The following is a 15,960-nucleotide window of genomic DNA, read 5'->3' as shown; positions in this document are numbered from 1 at the left end:
AAATACTCTTGTCATTTTGGTTGCTCTTTGGGAGACTTTAAATGTGATATTATTCTGAGTAGCTAACTGCAAAATATTTAGGAAAATAATTCTATGTTACAAAAATTATATGAAAGTAAACTTCCGTCAATTATTCTCTGTGTACATAAGTCAATTCTGGAAGTCCTTATTTTACTGTAGGACTGAGTCAAATATAAAAAGTATAAATTTCATTATCAATTTTGAATGCATATGACTAAATCTAAGGTGTTGCTGATATATATTTTTTTAGTCACAGAGATAACTGTCAATAAAGGAGGGAAAGAAGGGGCCTAATATTCAGAAGTCATTTGTATGTGACCTTGGAGGGAATTCTATCAGAGCTTCCTTCCCAATACTTTCAACAAAGTAGGACCCACTGTGAAGACCTGAGGTCACCTTCCCTGTTTCCCTGACCTGCGTTTGCCCTTCCAGCCTGGGGGGCTCCTGTTACCTACCCCTCTGTGGGCCACCCATCTCTCCGTGTGGTCCCTGGTGCTCCTGCAGATGGTGGGAGGCAGTTATGTGATGTCTTTTGAGAGGTATTTCCTTGTGGGCTGTTGGAAAGAGGGTAAACCACAACCCTGTTCCAGGAGACCCTGGAACCTTGTAAGAGTTAGTGGTGTCCCGAGCATCCTCTCATTCTGAGATTAGCTACAGAGCACGACCTTCAGGGACTCCCAAGAAGTCTTTCACTCAGCAAGGAAACTGAGAAAACCAAGTGTGTGTGTTTGGTGTGGCATGGTGAACAGCGAAGAGAGGGCAGTGGTGTACTTCCTACGTTCAGGGTGATTATCTTTAGTCTAGGGACCTGTTTTCATCATATCCTTGGCCATTATTTAAAACTCATAATATAAACTATTTAATATTTGCCTTCCTGTGGGTCAATATTTGAGGACTATGACAGCCAAAAGAAAAAAAAGAAAAAAGGATTTGGCTAGTCATATTAATAGTTGCAAAATACTTAAATTATACTTAAATTGAATATATATTATGTACTAGGTACTGTTTTAAGTGCTTTATGCATGGTAACTTATTTCCTACAATATAGATCCCATGATATAAGTTTTGTTATTAACCCCATTTTGCGTGATGTGAGTTTTATTATTAATCCCATTTTGCAGATGAGTAATTGAGGCACAAAGAGATTAAGTAACTTATCCAAGGTCATTTAATTAATAAGTGGCCAAGCCAGGAATTGAAGTCAGAAAGTTCAGTTTTAGAACTGTGTTCTCTTAGTCTGTCTTTCAGAATAAGCAGGACTAGAAGATGAGATGTGTACTAGAGTAGGCGAGTCATTTCTTGCCCAGATGAGGAGTACAAAGGTCCAAGAGCTGTCTCTTCTGGCCAGAAAGCACTGCCGGCCCAAACACTAGCTTTCCCAGGTATTAGCATGGTATTTGTATTAAACAAAATAAGGTTTCTTTCCTGCAGTGCTTCTTTGATACCTTAATGTAATAAAATGTGAGGACTGTAGTATACAAGAATTCCTAAACTTATTTTAAGAAGTCCTCTAGACCCGGGGTTGGCAAACTAGGATGTTTTTGTAAATAAAGTTTTATTGGAACACAGGCATGCGCATGAGGTTTTATATTGCCTGTGGCTGCCTCTGTGTTAACAACTGCAGAGTTGACTGTGAGAGATGACATGGCCCACCATCCTAAAACATTTACTGTCTGGCCCTTTAAGAGAAAATCTGCCAATCCCTGAAACTAGACCAAAAAAATCAAAGGATCTAGTTTTCTGAAGCACACACTTTGGACAATACTGGAAAAGACCTGCTAGATCTTCTGGGCCAGAGATAATAGACCAGTCCCTCAAGGGCTAATTTAGCCCTTAGACATAGGTGGTGGTGGCAGCACTGCTTTGTTTTCATTTATTTACATTTGTTCCACGCAGTGCTTTTAAATAATGATTTATTTCCAACATTAAAAAATTTGATTTCACATAAAAATGAATGTTTGGATTCTCTGATAAACAAAAAATGAACACTAGTCTAGTGTTTCTGCCTGAGCAACGCAGCTTAAGCTAAGTGGTGACCACCCCCTTTGAAAGGGCTTCCAGGTCCCCTCGGCCCTTAGCACCCTCCATACTCTCCGCTCGCCAGCCCCCGGTAAATTGACTTTGGCCTGGGTAGGGACTCATGTTTGAGAATCCCAATTTAGGCCACGCCTTTCACTTTATAAAGGGCAGGAGACTGAAGCTTAGAAAACATAAGTGGCCGAGGCAGTTGGTGGGCTAAAATTCTCGTCTCCTGTCCCCGTGCCCAGGGGTTATACTTGGGAATCCTCATATTTTCTTTAACACGGTCTTTAAAGCTCCTTTCCAAGCCTTACGATTACTGGAAAGCATCAGATATGTGCTCGAGGAGCTCAGCCATTGGTAAGTTTTCAAAATGACTTCAATCAAAGGAGTAGCACAAGTTTACAGAGCCAGTGTCTGAGTTCCTTTAACTTTTATAGTCATCTTCTTGACATTCCACAATGACGCTAAACACCCCCATTCCATACAGTCAGATATCCTGGACTGTGTATCAGGACTAATAACAGGAGAAGGAGTTTCCTGCTGCTTAATCATAAGCTTTGGGAGTTGAAGAACCCAAGTCACTTATTAACTGACAGGAAATACCTGTATCAGAGATTATATCTAAGCTTGTTAGCTAAGCAAAACTTGAATAAGTGAAAAAAAGTATGCTCTATTAACATTTTAACCTTTCCTTTTTTCCAGAGCACTGTGGCTTGCTGTTTATGATAATGGTAATTTCCCAAAACTAATGATCAGTACAGTAGCCAATGGGAAAATAGAATTTCATGCCTAACATTCCATTGGCTTGACAATGTCTGTTAAATATGAGCTTTCATTCCAGAGTCAACTTGTGATAGAAAATGAATAGATTTTCCAAAGGTCTATTGCTAAGTAAATTTTAATATGAAAATAGGATGGTAGAACAGAACTGACTGTATTCAACATTAAAGCATCCTGTCGTTTGTTTCAAATATTAAATATCCTAACCTTAATAAAATCGATATTTTATTAATACGTGTTTTAGTAATTTCATAATTGGACTTTCGTTTTCCTATGCTGTTCTAAGTATAGTTAGGGAATATACGTAATTAGGAAATTTCCAGCACTTTTTTTTTTCATTTTATATCATCATTCTTTTTCTTAGGACAATTTTTTTAAACAATACTGAGTTTTATAACCTCCATGGTTAGACAGTTTCCCTAATGGACTCTTTAATCATAAGTGCAAGTATTTGCCTGCATTATGATTCAAGTTTAGATACTGGCTAATGTCCATTAATTTTCACAAAGTACAGATAGTGCCTTCTGAACCAGTTATATTTATTTTACTGATGACTGCTCTTTCCTGAGTGCTACTGTGTAACTCAATGAAGAGTCTAAGTTCAAACAAATTACATTTATTTAACAAGCATTTATTAATCACTTGCATTTATTAACCACCGTAGATGTAGAGATAAGACACAGTTCACAAGTACCCAAGTTTGATGTTAATTCTTTTCTAGAAATTTTTGGATTTGGACCGACTGTTGTTTTCCTGTCTGAAATTTTATACTTAATTACCAAGGCTTCATCAACTCTGGGATTCCTACCCTTTCGTTTTCAATTATTGCAGTTTTGTCCCTCACAGCCATAAAACTCTGATTCACTATTGGCTCCTTCCTTTCATTCCTAACAAATTACTGAGTGTAACATTTTTAGATGACTGAATTTTTTTTAAATAATAAAGATGAAATCACTTATCTTTACAAAGGATGTTATTCTTTGAAGATGTCCAAACTCTTTATGAGCATAAATGGCATCCAAAAATAATTTTATTTTAAATATATTTATGAAAAAAAACAAATTCCATTTAGTAACAGCTGCAGAGAAGGAGTTGAAAGGGATTATTATTTGTCTTTTTAGTGCAACTCACATGAGAGTTTAATGCTGTCAACTGTTATTTGGATTGTCATTAAGTTGGGTGTGAGATGGGTTATTGGCTACTCAGTCTTTTTTCACTACAACTTGTATAAATATTGACTCCTTTCAGTAGCAAGATTTTGGAAGAACAAAAGATAGAGAGGAAAGATTAACAGCTTTACAGCTTTTCATCAACTGCCCTTTCTTAGAGATTACTTTTTTTTAAGGAAATTTGGCTTTAAATTTTGCAGTTAACATTAAGTGAATACCTTTAAACCTTAAATTTTGCAGTTAATATTAAGTGAATACCTTTAAACCTTAAATACCTTTAAATATTTGGTATCCACAAATATCAGTGATTATACATAGGTCACATTCTGAAAAAAGTTCCTTAGTGATAAATATATTAATAGCCAAGACAAAGAATTGTCTCTTTTTCCTTAACAATCTTCTGGTTTGTAAATCTGTCCACCTAGAAAAATTGATTGGGAGAATGACTTTTCTATGCAGATATGCTGAAAATGGAACTGGGTACAAATAAAAAGTTTGTGCACATTGTTAATATTTTATGTATTTGTTTATGTAATTTGGTATATTTGTAATGTAAGATTTCATTTATCAATATTCTGGACCTTTCTAATTAAATTTGTCACTTGTATTCAAACCATTTTCACTGAAGCATGCTTCAAATTTAATTTCTGTTGCTATACTGAATCATCATAAAGTAGTGTTCATAAAGCATTTATAAAGCAATGTCAATTTGCTAAACTAAAAGTACCCAAGAAGGAACAACTGATAGTTTAATACTGAGAAGTAAATGTTACAATTTTCCATACAAGCATGTCACATGATGAAATTTAGACTTGCTACCATACAAAGAAACTGATGAAATGTTAAAGAAAATTGTTAAATATCTTACTCTAAATCCTAACTCTCCTGATTTTCTCTCCTTATTTCCACCTCTCAGCTCTTTGATATCTGCAGTGGAAATGTAGTTAGCCTGAAAACTTGCTTTCCCACAATGCTGTCCCCTTATCTCCCTTTGTCTTCCAGAGATATTGTATCAGTGCCGGAAGTGGCCTTAGGAGCCTTTGTCTGCCAACATTGTGTGAAATTTGAGAAGCACAAAACTCAGTCCAATGGTCTCCTCTCTTGCATGTTATAGTGGCTGAGATTCCCCCAGTTATTCTGAGTTTTAAAAGCTTTTTAGTTTTCAGAAGTTCCTTACTAAAATATAAATACCTAAAGGAGAAGTAAGGTCATGCAAGAAGGGGGCATGATGGGAAGGAATAATGGGCAGAAAACATTCAAGATCAAATTCAAGGCTGGCTTCAACTTCTACCTCCTCACGTGCTCTTTCTCCATAGTACACAGATTAAGTTTTTAATCGGAAACACACACCACCGCCAACACCCGCCCCCCCCACCCCGCCCCGCCCGCCAATCTCTGCTTCCTTTCGTAGCCAAGCTTCCTCTTTTTGCATTCACTTCTCAAACATTGGAAATCTAGAGTGCATCATTCCCACGCTACTGAAGAGAATTTCTGTAGAGCTGTTGCCGAAATTCCAGTGCAAAGTGAAGGGTCTTCTCAGTCTTTATCATTCTGGACCTTTCTGTATACTTGATGGTGGCCACACCCTCCATGAAACTTTGTTCACTTGAATTCTGTAAAATCACCTTCTACACGAGCTATTTTTGTCTTCTCAAATCTATAGCTCTTTTTTTTTTTAATCTGAAACTTAAATATAGGAATATCTATGGTTCCATCGAATCTTCTAGCTCAGGTGATCCCAGACACATCTATAGCTTCTGTGGAGTACTTCCTGGCTAGGTCTCTTACAAAAACATGTACACCGTGTACCAGATCTCCCACAGGTACCTCAGTTCCTATTACTGGATGTACTGTTTAGCCCACCCCACCTAAGTTTGCTTTTCTTCCAGTATTTACTATGTCCTTTTATGGGATCATTGGGTACCAATTTCTCAAGTTGGAAACCAGAAAAATTCTTCTATTCTTCCCTTTCCTTCTCTGTTCTCCAGTGAGTCACTAAATAAATCCTATATATTCCATCTTCAAATGTCTTGTATCCATCTCTTTCTGTGTATCCTCACTGTACTTATGATATCAAGCCTGAATTATTGGTATTATTCATGCTTCTTGTATTGCCTGTCTTTTAGTTAGTTATGGAGCCTCAAATGTGATTGTTTTTAAATTTAAGTCAATTTTCTCACCAAGCTCCCTTTCATTTTTTCCCCATTTACTTCAAGAAAGAGTTCAAAATGTTTGCAGTCGTTCATATTGCATTCAATAATTTATTCAGAGGACCCACCTACTATGTGTGTGTGTGGGATATGCCATTGGAAGAAGGACACAAAGTCTGGGGATTCATAGGGCCTGCATTCTACAAAGCCCTCCACAAGCTGTCCATTACCTATATATCTGATCATTCCTACCAATTTGCTATAAATGTCCTATTCCAGTAATGCCATGCCATCTGGGTTCCCAGACCATTTCACTGCCATCTTGGTATATGTTTCAGTAATTCTGTCTGCTAGTAATAACCATCTCTAGTCTCTTCTCCCCTGATCAGTATAGTGACCCCTCATATTTCCGGTTAACCTTTGTAATGGATTTCCTATTCACCCTTCTCACCAAACTGCTGGTCACATCTTCCTTTTGGCCACTATGCATCTATATCACTCAGAGAACTGTGAAGCCATCTCCCATTCATGCCTCTCTGAGAGCAGAGGCATTGTTTTAAAGTATTCTTCTAGCCTCTGTGTCTCACACACTTTAAACAGTGAGTGAATGTTTATTGGATGAACATGTAAAGGTCTGTGATGAGATCTTCTTGCCAGTTAACATGGCAGACCTGCTGGAGGCCTCAGGGTTGAGTCTTTCTGAGATAACCTGATTCCTTCCTTGGGACAGCTGCCAGAGGCAATCAAGAATGAAGAAACCATGACTCCTGAGATGCTGCTAAATTGCTGGGATGCTTTCTAATTATGCACACAATTAACCTAATTAGACATCTTTTGTTGGCTCATGTACCTGCTCTGCCTTCATGTACCATTCCCACGGGAAAGTTTGGAAAATGTTTAAACATTAGAAAGTAGTCACTATTATAGAAATGTTCCTTAAAAATTATATGTATGTATGTATGTACATGTATATATATTTGTATTTATTCTTCTGTCTTTATTCATAGTACAATATGCTTTGCGCTAAGTTTAACCTATCTTCTTCAGCCTCAACCTGTTGGTAAAAGTCTGTTAATAGCCAGAGGGAGATTTAGTGCAACAGAGAAAAATCCACTACTCCTACTAGAAAATCAGCTCAAAATTTGTTTCCTGCTGAGGATGAGTCAGGCAAAGCTTGAAATAAAAAGACACAGAGGGGCTTCCCTGGTGGCGCAGTGGTTGCGCGTCCGCCTGCCGATGCAGGGGAATCGGGTTCGCGCCCCGGTCTGGGAGGATCCCACATGCCGCGGAGCGGCTGGGCCCGTGAGCCATGGCCGCTGAGCCTGCGCGTCCGGAGCCTGTGCTCCGCAACGGGAGAGGCCACAACAGAGGGAGGCCCGCATACCACAAAAAATAAAATAAATAAATAAATAAATAAAAAGACACAGAGACCAATAAGTTTCCAGTCACAGAAACTTATTTCTGGAATTGCAGCTAGCATGTACTAGTGCCTATGAACCAAAAACTTGCATTTTATGAGTGTTAGTAATATCCAAGTTCACTTTTGAAAGTTATCTTTGATGTTCTTATTATTTCATTTGTATGAATTTCCACCAACGCCTTATAATTTATTATGCAAAAAGGCCCTGAACTTTTTATTCACACTTTAAGGGGCAGTAGCACTTATTTTCCTTTCATGTGTGCATGGGTGGTAGATTGAATTAAAGATTTTGAGGGAGATTTCAGTCACTTGATTTTACATTTGTGGAAATTGATACATAAAGATCTTTAGAGACTTTCTTGATGTTGGAATATTACTGGTGGACTCTTCCAGGGTTGCTCCTGTTACACCAACCATATGATTCATGATTTTTTGGGAGGGATACTATAATTAAATCATAAGTCAAATTTGTACAATCTTTCTGTGTTGATCGAGGTTCCTACCTGATCCCGCTCCCGGCAGCAGAACTAGCCAGCTGTGCAGATTTGGGGACCCTTTGCCAAGGTAGGGAGTCAACATCGTCCTCTGGAGTCTCTGTTTCCTACTTGCTATTTTGGAAAATGTAGTTGTCATTGTTTTGAATTTTATCTTTTCACTTGAGAAGCCAGAAACCAGCACACCAGAAGAATTTCTGTATGTGTTTGAGTTGTGTGGGTGTGCAGTGTAGAGAAGGAATGCATTCACACACTGTATGACCACATTTCCATAAAGCACTGAGTTTTTTAAATGTGAATGATTATATGCTATTAGAAAAGGTTGACTTCTTTTTTTCCCTCGATTTGGTCTCAAGAATATTGTCCAGTATAATATAGCCATACAATATTTTGAAAAAGTATTCATGCTTAAAAAACAAGGGGAAAAATTAAGTTGAATAGTTAGTTAAGACAAGGCCATGAGGCAATTTATGATGTGCAATGTAACTTCAATATTAAGATGAAAATAGTTTGAATGTATGAATAGTTTGAATGTATGTAAGATAAAAATAGTTTGAACTAATATGAATGTACTTTTATTAATTATTATAATGCATAATGACTATACTATGGTCAGTATATATATTACGTACTGAATGGTTGCATGCTAAATAATCCATAGTCGCATAGATTTTAAAATAATAATATATTGTACTTTAATTTTATCATGCTTCTTCTAATGACCCATTTTCATCCATTTATTCTATTATATACTTCTTTCTGAAGTAGCATTTCTATGTGCCACATTAAGAATCATGACCATGCCTTTTGTAAAGCAGGATCTTTTATTAAGAGGATCATAACATTAAAGTGATGGGGGTTAGAAGTGAGATTGAAGGAAAAGAAAGCTAAGCTCTCTTCTGTAGCTCCAGTGTGGGAGTAGAGTAGGCAGGGAGAAGGGGTATAATTCATTATTATCTTTGTTTCCTTTCTGAGACATTATTTCTTGATATTATTATTGATGAATACCCTAAGAAAATAAAGTCATTAAGTAGCTTCTTTCCGTGAACTCAATGTAGTTTTAAAATAGTTATATGAAATAGAAAAAAGCATTAGTTTTGCTTAATTCAAGGTGTGAAGATTTTTTTTTTAATTTTTATTTTGTTTTTTTCTTTTAATCTGGGTAGGAATGATTCCTTAGGTCAAAGGACTAGATGCCCAGCTTTTCTTCCCCCTATGTCCTAAATGACCAAAAAGCATTTTTCATATTCATTGATGTATTTTGCATTGAATAAATATAACTGATTGTTCATAATTTAAAAATATAAAAGACTTTCAAAAAGAATCCCCATTCTTAAGTGTTATATATTACTTTGGAATGGAAAATTATTTTAGTTAAGAATACACATTTTGAATAAGGAATCCAATATTTTCTAAAGAGGCTTTCGAAGGTAATTCTTTTTATAATCACTGAAATGTTTTAAATTTAGGTAATTTTTTTCTAATTAAGAGAAATACGTAACAAATGGTTATTGTACATAGAAAGGTACATCTTATACAAATATACTCCTAAGATAAACTAAAGGAAAATTATGTGTATAGTTATTTTACTACTTACATTGTTCCTCCAGAATTTCTTGGAAAGGTATTAAAACATTACATAAGGGTTTAATCTTTGAGAGTTTTAGTAATGTCAGAAGCATAGCCTTGACATACTGTTTTGAAAAGTCCCTCCTGTATGACTTGCCCTTATGAAATCCATTTTATCCATCAGTGTGTAGTAAAGTTTTTGGGATCTTTAGATGATTGATTTCATCTATACATTTCATTCTCTTTTGTTTTTCTTTACATTTACCTTCTCTAGGAAAAGTGCATTTTCCCGAGATTTTATTTTGCTAGTCTCAGTATATCAGAAAGACTGACTTTAGATAATTTTCAAGCTGACAGGTGCTGTACAGACTTCCTTCTCTAACCTTTCTTTTTACAAACTTAGCAGACTGAGTTCTGGATAAGGTTTAGTCATTTGCTGTGTGGTCATCAGCCTCTTGATGGCAAAACTAGATCTAGAATCTAAATGTTCTTTCTCCATTCCCTTTGTGCCGGTTCCAGACTCTTATACAATATGGCATGAAAGGCCATGGGAACAGATTCTTAATGTGCCATAGAAAGCGTTGCTTCATTTTATGCATTATAACCTTGGGACTCGTGTTTAGTGGCAAGAAATGGTTTCCATTCCTCCTTTATATATTTTCATGCATTAACCATAGATTGCTCATCCATATTAACTTTCATGTGCTCCTTGCAAAATTACATCTTTCTCATCTTTATTACCAGCTACTGTAAACTCTCCTAGTACTACACCACCCACTGTCACCACTAACATGCCTGTTACTAATAGAACCGATAAACAAAGGAATGGTAAGAAATCATTATCTTTTATATTTGTAGTATGTCTGACTTGATGAAAAATTGTATTCTAAGGGTGGAAATATCTAATGTTCCAACAAAGTTTCTATTGTTAGAATCAAATGGTACATCTGTACATTTGTAAGACTAGTAAAATAAATATCACTTGACTCCCTTGAGTTCCCCATTCTAATGACCAATGGAATGAGTACATTTCTAGTGCCACGCTTCTGCACTTTTAGCTAAAATTTCTTTCAAAGGAAGCTTTAAGAGAAAGGCATTAATTTAAAGGAATTAATTTGCATTATACTAGAGATCTGAGAAGAAAAATATTCATCACATTCTGTCAGATTATTCTCTAAGGAAACTAGTTTCTAAAGCATTTTATGATCTCAGAAAACTAAATAATTTTAGTAATTTAATTTCTCACTAAGGCCAACTTTATGTTCAAACATTTGTGACAGTTGAATCATTTTTATATGGTAATACTTTGCTCTCTGTTTTTATTTGTTGAAGAATAATGGTTAGAATGTGATTGTATATCAATTAAATCATAAATCAATTTTCGACTGACAAAACTTCAAGTAACTGCCAATACCTCCTGTTTTTTCCCTCTCTATATACGTTTTTGTTTATATTATTTGTAACTTGCAAATATAGCATTTACGTAAGATAAGAAATGAACTGGAGAAATGCCAGGTGAATTGAGTTATTATTTAATCTGCTACCTATAGTAACTACAATTCACAGCCTTTTGGTAATTCAGAGTAAGTGATTTCAGTTTCTTCTAAAAAAGAGAAATTCCAATCAGGTGACCACACCATTGCTTCAAACACTATAGTATTCTCAAATATGAGGTATTAGAAACAAAGGAGGGGGCTTCCCTGGTGGTGCAGTGGTTAAGAATCCGCCTGCCAATGCAGGGGACACGGGTTCAAGCCCTGGTCCGGGAAGATCCCACATGCCACGGAGCAACTAAGCCCGTGCGCCACAGCTACAGAGCCTGTGCTCTAGAGCCCGCGAGCCACAACTACTGAGCCTGAGTGCCGCAATTACTGAAGCCCACGTCCCTAGAGCCCGTGCTCTGCAACAAGAGAAGCCACCACAATGAGAAGGCCGCACACCACAGCAAAGAGTAGCCCCCGCTCGCTGCAACTGGAGAAAGCCTGCACGCAGCAGTGAAGACCCAACGCAGCCAAAAATAAATTAATTAAATAAATTTAAAAAAAGAAAAAAGAAACAAAGGAATTTTCTCAACCACAGTCATTTAACTTGCAAGGCCAAGACATCTGTAATATATCACCAGGGACCAAAACCCAGAGAAAAGAAACCCACATAGTTCATTTTTTCTTTGGGCTTTGGGGGCTACATCAACTTCCTGTACATTTAAGGACATTTAAATTGGAAGTATGGAATATTTTACATGAAGCGTAGATATAAACTTCATTAGGGATATAAAGACATCGATTCAGGGAAGTGTTCATGGTTATTCTGGTAGTTACACCAAGGAGATTTATGATGGAGCAAAAATTCCAACAATCCCCAAGAAAGCAACAGCAGCTGAAATTTCCAGTGCATATTTCACATGGACCCCAGCCAGTAGATGGGAATATTATAATTCTGACTAAGTATTTCACTCTTTGTATGAACATACAAAGACCCTCTGTGGCATTCTCCCTCTAGGACTGGCACATCCTCTGCTGCCCAAGAACGTTTACATGATGCTTCAGAGTCCTTGACTTGGTGGAGTGGAGCTGTATTCACTCAATCATGTCATTTCTGACATTCTTGAAGAGAGCCTTGTTCAGTCCATCTCTCTCTGCGTCATAACCTTCACTGGAGTTCCAACAAAGCAAGCAAATGTTAGAATCAGTTAAAATGGTTTGACTTAGCCACTTTAAAGAAAAAAAAATCTAATTCAGATCATTCTTGATAAAAATGTAATCCTAGCACTTAAAAACATTTAAAAATATTTGAAAGCCATGTTGTAGAAATAGTCTCAAAATTGTGTACTCAAATTTATGTACCATCTGAACAATTTTACCACATCCTTGAACCACTTCTCCTATTTATTTAATAGTTTTTTCCCCTAAATTGACTCACTTTTTTACTTAAACATTTATATTCATATAAATAAATTAATATCACTGTTGTAAAATGAAAGCAGTACTACTTGTTTTAAAATAGAAGTGAAAAGTGAAAATAAATGTAATGAAAACAATGCTGTCGAATTCTCTCTATATCCTATTAACCTTCTCACATCTCAGCACCTAAAGCCTTCATTATCTTTTTAAAAAGAGAGGGTAACAAAGGGTTAGAGACACACTGTAATTAAGATTTTTTTTCTTTGGTGTAGTCAAATTTGAAATAATTGTAAAGAGAATTACTTGTTTACCTTGTGAATAAATGGGATTTAGTGTCATGTCCTAGACTATCTAAGGTTATTCACATACTGTCAACAATTTCAAATGTACTTTTCTTATTCCTTGGGAAACTGATGTAATAAGCATTCTCAGGCCTATGATCTGATATATTAGGGAACCCTGTTTTGTTCACTGTAAGAAAGATATACAGCTATCAAGTCTGTTATCTACCTTATCTAGTCCTTTAAACTCTGGACTATTAAAGAGATTTGCTGAGTTCGTCAATCATGATATGCTGGTGTCGGAAGGGAGAGGGATTGAGATTGTTTGGCAATCGGACATATTTTTTCAGTATATCAATCAAATTTATCTTCCTAGCTTTTGTAAAATGTTCCTATCCCCCTGTGTAAAGTTCTTTTTGTTATTTTCCAGTAGGATTTTTATCAGATACTTCAGATTATATACTAAGAAAATCTTATCTTCTAAGCTACTTTTCATAAAGAGATATTTCAGTATATGAGAGATAATCTAGGTATTCCTACAGATAACCTTTGTGCCTTCTGCATTACATTCCCAAGAAAAGCTCTTGGACTGATCATTGTTTCCATTCCAAATTATATGTTCTATGCTTGAAACATCACTGTACTGCTGCTGAATATTAGACTTTTGTGTGGTTAGCACAAGCAATCCAAGTAAGGAACTAACTTGTTAGTCCTTATTATTGTTCTAAAAACCTAACTTACAAGTGCAAATTGTATCATTGCTTCTAGTTTCTCACATACGTTTGACTACTCAAAAAAATTCACTCTCAGGATATTTGTGTGCACCCAACAATCTAATCTAGCTTTATATGCCAAGTATCTTAAAGAAATCATGTGTGTAGGATGAACAGGACTCCAGTCATATTATAAATGCCACTGTCATACTATAATTGCCACATCACCAGTTCAAAGAAATAATCTTGAATCTAAAATAACATTTGGTTTATACTTTAACATTTATCTTTTCAAATGTATATTTTAAAGGCTACCTTTTCAAACCTATATTTCGTACCCTTGAATGGAGAATAAAGTAGTGTCTGTCATTTCTATATCTTTTAAGAAACTCTCAGGGGAGTGTTAAGGAGATAAAAAAAGGGAAAGGTACTTGGAGAAAGATCTACAGACAGGAACATGTTTTGATACCTCATCTGTTATGGCAAGCAATGGTTTCTACTTTGAAGTTTTGTGTGGCTGGACGAGTTATCTAATTGGAAAAAAGTCTATCACAAATTCTTCAGGCTTGGATGTCATTATTAGGACAATACATCTTTTGAAGTGTCTGGAACATATGAAGTTTTGTGAATAGCTTTTCTACTGAGACACAATGTGAGTTGTTACATCTATAGGAGAAGGTGACTTGACTACTAGGAGGACAGGGAAAAGGCTGCATCACTGTATCTTAGTTGTGCGTTCTCTGTAATGGCAAGGTTTGAGAGAATTATTTCACTGCGGTCCAAAATGTCCCCTCCAGTGGACATTTTGTCTTGCTTTGACAATTCATTCTTGGACATTTCTTAGGATTACTTGTTGACTACGTTATCCAAAAAGTTTAAATAAGTATAACCAGTAGACACTATTGAATAATTTTTGCTAAATATATAAATACCTCATTCTGAGGCTTCTGAAGAGAGACTACTGGAAAATGATCCACAGCACCAGAGAATCTCTAACACTTGGGGGTAGGTTCTTTGGTATATTCACATATTTTATTTAGCATAAGCAATGTGACTCTAGAAAGAGTCATATATTTATAAACCGATTTAGGCTGACTCTGATATGTAATGTCTTTCTTATTTATAAAAACTGAATTGGGAAAAAAGTGTGGAAATATTTTAAATTTAAAGAAAAGCATCTTAAGCGTTTGGATGCTTCCATAAAATTTCAAAAATGTGAATGATTAAAAATACTGATTTTTAGTATTTTGCAGGTCTCTCCTGAGAGGGAAGGAATACACCTCCTAACATAAACACATGCTTTAGGTCTCCATCTAGTGGTAGCTTGTCAGTTACTTTATTGGCACCGGGGAACATGCCCAAAATATCCCTCAGATCCTGACATCAATATAGAATCCTGGACTTCTGCAACTTGAATTTCCTCTCGTTCATTCAGAATGTCCATGATTTGATATGATGAGAGCTACAGTGTAAAAAGGTTTTTTTTTTTTTGGTCTGAATTATTATCATTTATTTTAAATATACTCCTGGAATTATTTTTAATTCAGAATAGTTTTTAAAGGAACATGAGGTCAGGATCATTAAATACCTGAAGAGTTTTAGAAGCTGGAATAATAGTATGCATAAATTAAACTAAATATCCTTGGAGTTGTACCAATTTTATAGTTTTATATTATTACACCTGGGAGTGGCGATTTATTTTAGCATGAGTTTCTGACCCCTGTAGTGGAAAAACATTCCTTTAGGAGTGTGACTGGAATTTGCATTTTGGTAGATTTGGGAGTTCCCAGAGGAATACTTTTGTACTTTTATCTACTACCTCCCCCAAATCTTCATTAAATCTATTTCCCATTGTTTTAATTATATACTTTTACATTTTCTATGCCTATTTTTCTCATGTTTGTAAGCATGAAGATAGATGGTTGATTGACAATAATGAAGAATCAAGATTTTTTCTCTATATAATCTACCATATTTAAAAAGAGTTTTTTTTCTCATTAGCTACTTTTAGTAAGGTACCCTGTAACACACATAGAGAGAGATTTAGTAAACCCTGGCTGGTCAGTTTGATTTTCATTTTAAAAAAAAGAAAAAAAATATATATATATGGCAGACTACTTTAAAGATTGCACCTTGCCACACCCCAAAAAAAGCTGAACCTCCTTCTGACATAGGATTTTCTTTTAAAAGCAAGTGAGTCCAGTTAAAATTCCATCTGCAAATATTCTTTCTTTTTTCCCCCTTTACTTGATACAAATGACTACATTTATAGAATTTTGATAAAAAATCTGGTGAAATACAACCCAATAACTTAATAGAAGTAATTGCTTTAGTGGAGAGGGGAAAGAGGACAGAGAGGATAAGGGACTGTGGGCCAAAAATATGTGATGCCTGTTCTTTTCCAAATTAAGTTCTGCCCATCATCTTACTCAAGTTTTCAC

General features: G+C 35.8%; 1 protein-coding gene across 4 annotated transcripts in view; it reads left to right on the top strand.

Moving 5' to 3' along the window:
- ADGRG6 (adhesion G protein-coupled receptor G6) overlaps nt 1–15,960 on the top strand; it is a 136,481-nt gene that overhangs the window by 65,489 nt on the left and 55,032 nt on the right. For 2 of the 4 annotated variants that reach the window (XM_028494376.2, XM_028494374.2), the window contains exons 5-6: nt 8,058–8,126; nt 10,370–10,453. In XM_028494376.2, coding sequence (XP_028350177.1) covers nt 8,058–8,126; nt 10,370–10,453 — 153 coding nt within the window. The remainder of the gene's footprint in view (nt 1–8,057; nt 8,127–10,369; nt 10,454–15,960) is intronic. The other 2 variants (XM_024122445.3, XM_055087464.1) reach the window with 1 other exon arrangement.

Source organism: Physeter macrocephalus, chromosome 10 (assembly GCF_002837175.3).
Source record: "Physeter macrocephalus isolate SW-GA chromosome 10, ASM283717v5, whole genome shotgun sequence".
Lineage (NCBI taxonomy): Eukaryota > Metazoa > Chordata > Mammalia > Artiodactyla > Physeteridae > Physeter > Physeter macrocephalus.
This window is presented reverse-complemented; position numbering and strand designations above follow the sequence as displayed.